Raw genomic sequence first — 5,000 nt, 5'->3', positions numbered from 1 at the left:
TATATATATGTATGTATGTATATATACATATGTGTGTATATATATTTGTGTGTATGCATATATTTATGTATGTATGTTTGTATGTATGTATGTATATGTATATGTATATGTATATGTATATGTATATGTATATGTATATGTATGTGTATGTGTATGTGTATATGTATATGTATATGTATGTGTATATGTGTATGTATGTATGTATGTATGTATGTATGTATGTATGTATGTATGTATGTATGTATGTATGTATGTATGTATGTATGTATGTATGTATGTATGTATTTATGTATGTATGTATGTATATATATGTATATGTATGTATACGTATGTATATGTATATGTATGTATATGTATATATATGTATATGTATGTATATATATGTATATGTATATATATGTATATGTATGTATATATATGTGTATATATATATGTGTATATGTATATGTATAGATATGCATATACACATGTATATATACATATATACATATATACATATGTATATATGTATATATACACATGTATATATATACATATATACATATGTACATATGTATATATGTATATATACACATGTGTATATGTACATACATACATATATACATATGTATATATGTACATACACATATATACATATGTATATATACATTTGTATATATACATATGTATGTGTATATATACATGTGTATATATACATGTGTATATATACATGTGTATATATACATATATACATACATATATAAATATACATACATATATACATACACATGCATACATACATACATATATACATCATATAGATAGATAGATGTATATGTATGTATATATGTATGTATATATGTATGCATATATGTATGTATATATGTATGTATATATGTATGTATATATATATGTATATATGTATGTATATATGCATGTTGCATTGTGTGTGTGTGTGTGTGTGTGTGTGTGTGTGTGTGTGTGTGTGTGTGTGTGTGTGTGTGTGTGTGTGTGTGTGTGTGTGTGTGTGTACATATACATATACATATGCATATACATATATACATATATACATATATACATATATACATATATACATATAAATATACATATAAATATACATATAAATATATATATAAATATATATATATATATATATATATACATACACACACACATACACATGTATATGTATATATATTAAATATATGTGTATATTTCTTAGTCTGTTATATATGTGTGTGTATATATGTGTGTGTATATATATATATATATATATATATATATATATATAAAACAAACTAAGAAATGAGGGAATCCATCATATTCCAAAATTTCAATTAGCCTGTGAAAATTTTCCATATGAATGTTCTTAAATATATACTTTGAACAGCATAATGCAACAAAAAATAATAAATAAAAATATAAAAACTTTTACAGAACTATTAATAAACACAGACGAGTACATTATAAACTCTCTCTCTATATATATAAATAGAAACATACAGATTGTTAGTTACACAAACAGGAGACACGAGACTCGAGCACAAACTAACTACAGAAATACTAATAAAAAAATAGAAAATATGTAGATGACAATATCAATACTTAAAGTAGAGAGACTGAGAGAGAATGATCTAGAACAAAACACAAAAAACAAACAAAAAAATGGGGGGAGAGGGGGGTGGAACTGTGGACTGGACCGCAGACTGTAATAGGCCATCCAAAAGACTGGACACTGTCAAAGGACCCAGAAGGAGGAGCAATGCAGCTACAAACTACAGCAACAGCATATAATATCATGTGAGAACAATCCTAATCCATACATTTTTTCTACCTCAAACAGAGGCCTGTCAGTTACCCAGAATGAAAATGTCTGTTACTCTAATACATCCAGTCTGTAATCAAGTGTGCAAAACCTGCAATGGTAATGGTGATGCTTATAAAAAGAATCTAAAAGATAATAATCACCGCCTCATAATTCTCCTAAAACAAAAGGAAATAGCTTACCTAAAAAAGGTAAAAATTCTAAAATAATCAAGTCAAAGAGGATTCTAGATCATAAAGTACTTTTTACTATTTGAAATCAGTAAACAACTTGAAAGTCATAATACTAGAATGGTATATAAATAAACAGTTTTAACAATAATGAAATAATTAACATGCATAAGTCAAGAATTACACTAAAATCAGTTATAGCATGGCTACTCATCATTTTTTAAAAGTTAACAGAAATATCTTAATTTTAATGCTGTTTTCTACCATAACCTAATTCCTTTTTTATTTCCAAACCTAAAAGTTTTCTTGACATCTACTTTTCACCTAAGGCATCACATCATGCAACTTTATTTATATAATAAAAAAAAAGTATATAATCCCAACTCTGAAGACTGACACTTGATAGAAATCATATTATTAAAAGGTATCCTATGCTGGTACTTTATACAACTAACTTATACAGCTAACAAGCATGGAGTTTGGAGCAATAACTTTGATTAGTTTAGATATACATGCTGAGTAAGGTTATACTACAATACTTATAAGCCACAAAGTCTTATATAAATGTTTAGTTGGTAAATGGGTAAGTTAGGCATATCTTCTATACTGACGTTAACTGTATGAGCATTCTTTCCCTTTCACCAGTATTAGCTAGTATATTGGTAACAGACATTTTATTATGGCAGACAGCCAACAACCCTGACTAGACACTCCCAGAGCTGGTAATGAAAGCTGATTTCGAGGGAAGTAATACCTTGTGAGAACTGAATACAGAGTTCATTTCTGAAGGACCTTGTTGGGCCATTTTCCTCTGCTTTAAATTATTAGTAAAACAGGTGAAAAGCAACAATTTGGTAAAAGGTCCCTGGAGTTATTCCATGGTGTTCCAAATTAATATAAAACTTTTTTTTTTTTTTAATATAAATGCATAGATGATTACATTTAGCACCACACAAACAGAGGACACCACTAAACATGATCAAAATACTTAAATTCAAATACAGATAGACAATCCACAACTAGCTCTTTAAACAAGAAAATGATCCCATCTCAGCCCAAATGACCCCTTTGTCCATCACACAAGGAACAACTCCCCCGAAAAACTCCCAAAGCAGGCAATGGAAGCTGTAATTTTTGTGGTATCTCACCCTACTCCACTCACACTCCAAAATCTTCCTCTCGCCTACACTCCACTCTGCTCTTCTTCTGGAATTGTTATGCGGGGAAAGAAAATGTTTAAAATCTAAGAAGGGAAGTAATACTCTTGGCTCCTTCTCTCTCAAGAAAAGCTTTGAGGGGAAAGACAGAGTTTGCAACAAGTCTGAAAAGGGGATGATTTACCTTTCCCCTTTTCACCAACTATGAAAGTTTATGTTAAATCCAGCCAGTAAATGTAAGACTACACATAAGAAGCAAAAAAGGTGAGACAACAACAAATATGACTGACTTATGAAGCATTAGAATGCAAGAGATACAGAAAGTTGAAATTTGGAAAGTAAAATATAGCTGCCCTGTGAAGTAAACTTTTCTCAACCTAGTTGCCTATTTCAGCACTACTGATTATTGAAAATAAATAAGAGCCTACAAGAACATGTTTCAAATTCTAAAAATGGTAAAAATAAAATTCTGGTTTAGTAATAGACAATAACTACTAGGAACCTACATGCTAAATAAAAAAGATGCTAAATAACTCAAAACAGATATAAAAGTAAGATCAAACTCATCCTAGCTGAACACTACTGCTTTGTACACTATTATCTTTTCCTTATCTTTACATAAGCACAAGTTTATGTGTGTATATATATCTTTGTCTATTTATCTACATACAGAAAAAAGACATCCCAAAATACAAACAGAGGAATGAGTGAGAAAGAGAATATGAAATACAGCTGCAGTAAGAAAAAAACTAAAATCTTTCAAGCCTGACTTAAAATGGACTCTTCCAGTAAGAAGAAAAAAAAAATGTTTGCTGTTCTGGTCATGCAGCCCACTATTCTGACTCTGCCCTGGGTCCCGAGCTAGGGCATCTAAGTGCATAACAGCACAATAATATCAAATAAATTTCTGATACAATCAAAATTTGTAGATCTCCACTACCTTCAAAAAAATTGCAAGATATGGGCAGAGAAGACCAGTGTGCCTGGTCAAAAAGGCAACTTCCTAATTTTGGGTCTGATTCCAGAGTGAGATAAATCTAGTGGAACTGCCTTAAACAGGAATACATCCTGATCATAAATCTTATAGATTTTTCTTTTCTTTTTTACTGTGGGTGTTTTCATTTCAAATGAAAAAATATCTACCTATTTATCCATTAACCTATTTGTAAGTAAAATTTCCTATCTATATATTCATCTATCTACCCAACTATTAGTCTAACTAAATATATCTAAAGAGCAATCTGTATTAATCTGCATTACAATATACCTGCTAATCTGTTTATACGTATTATTACCTATAAACTACCATCTCATTTACAGTTCATAAAATGGCAATAATACTTCTACTTTAAATAAAGAAAAAAAGAGACAGGAAAAACAATGGTGAAAAAATTATTAAACAGGAAAATATGCAGGACAAAAATAGTTAAAAAATAATAATAAAGGGTAAGAGAAAAAATGCACAAAAAGTACTAAAGAAAAGGGGTGAATACTGCAGAAAAAAGACCATTCTAGAAATATCCAGGTATATTTCTGATCACTAGGAAGCCTGAGATTGAAAAAAATAACAAAGCTGAATTTCATACCTGACATGAGTTGATGTGTCTCCTTGGGCTCCTCTGTAGCGGGTACGTTGTTTTGCTTCTCTGGTGGTTCTCGCACAGGTGATCCTGGCGCACCCTGTAAAGCACTCTCCTTCATCATGATTAGAGTCATTATCAAAATCAGAATAATATTAGCAATTTCAAGGGTGATCTCTTTAAGGATAACCAATAAAAATTGCTTTTAAAATCGAAGAATAAATAGTAACATAATAAAATATAGGCAAAACAGACAAAGAAACAAGAAAACTTTGTGCCATCATGA

General features: G+C 29.7%; 1 protein-coding gene across 5 annotated transcripts in view; it reads right to left on the bottom strand.

The window, feature by feature from the left end:
- LOC125039741 (monocarboxylate transporter 10-like) overlaps positions 1–5,000 on the bottom strand; it is a 66,829-nt gene that overhangs the window by 4,874 nt on the left and 56,955 nt on the right. Inside the window, exons 9-10 of one of the 5 annotated variants that reach the window (XM_047633982.1) lie at positions 4,721–4,829; positions 3,126–3,183 (exon numbers count right to left, since the gene is read on the bottom strand). In XM_047633982.1, the coding sequence (XP_047489938.1) occupies positions 3,161–3,183; positions 4,721–4,829 (132 nt within the window). In that variant the 3' untranslated portion in view covers positions 3,126–3,160. The remainder of the gene's footprint in view (positions 1–3,125; positions 3,184–4,720; positions 4,830–5,000) is intronic. The other 4 variants (XM_047633983.1, XM_047633984.1, XM_047633980.1 and 1 more) reach the window with 4 other exon arrangements.

Source organism: Penaeus chinensis, chromosome 27, assembly GCF_019202785.1.
Source record: "Penaeus chinensis breed Huanghai No. 1 chromosome 27, ASM1920278v2, whole genome shotgun sequence".
Classification (NCBI taxonomy): Eukaryota; Metazoa; Arthropoda; class Malacostraca; order Decapoda; family Penaeidae; genus Penaeus; species Penaeus chinensis.
This window is presented reverse-complemented; position numbering and strand designations above follow the sequence as displayed.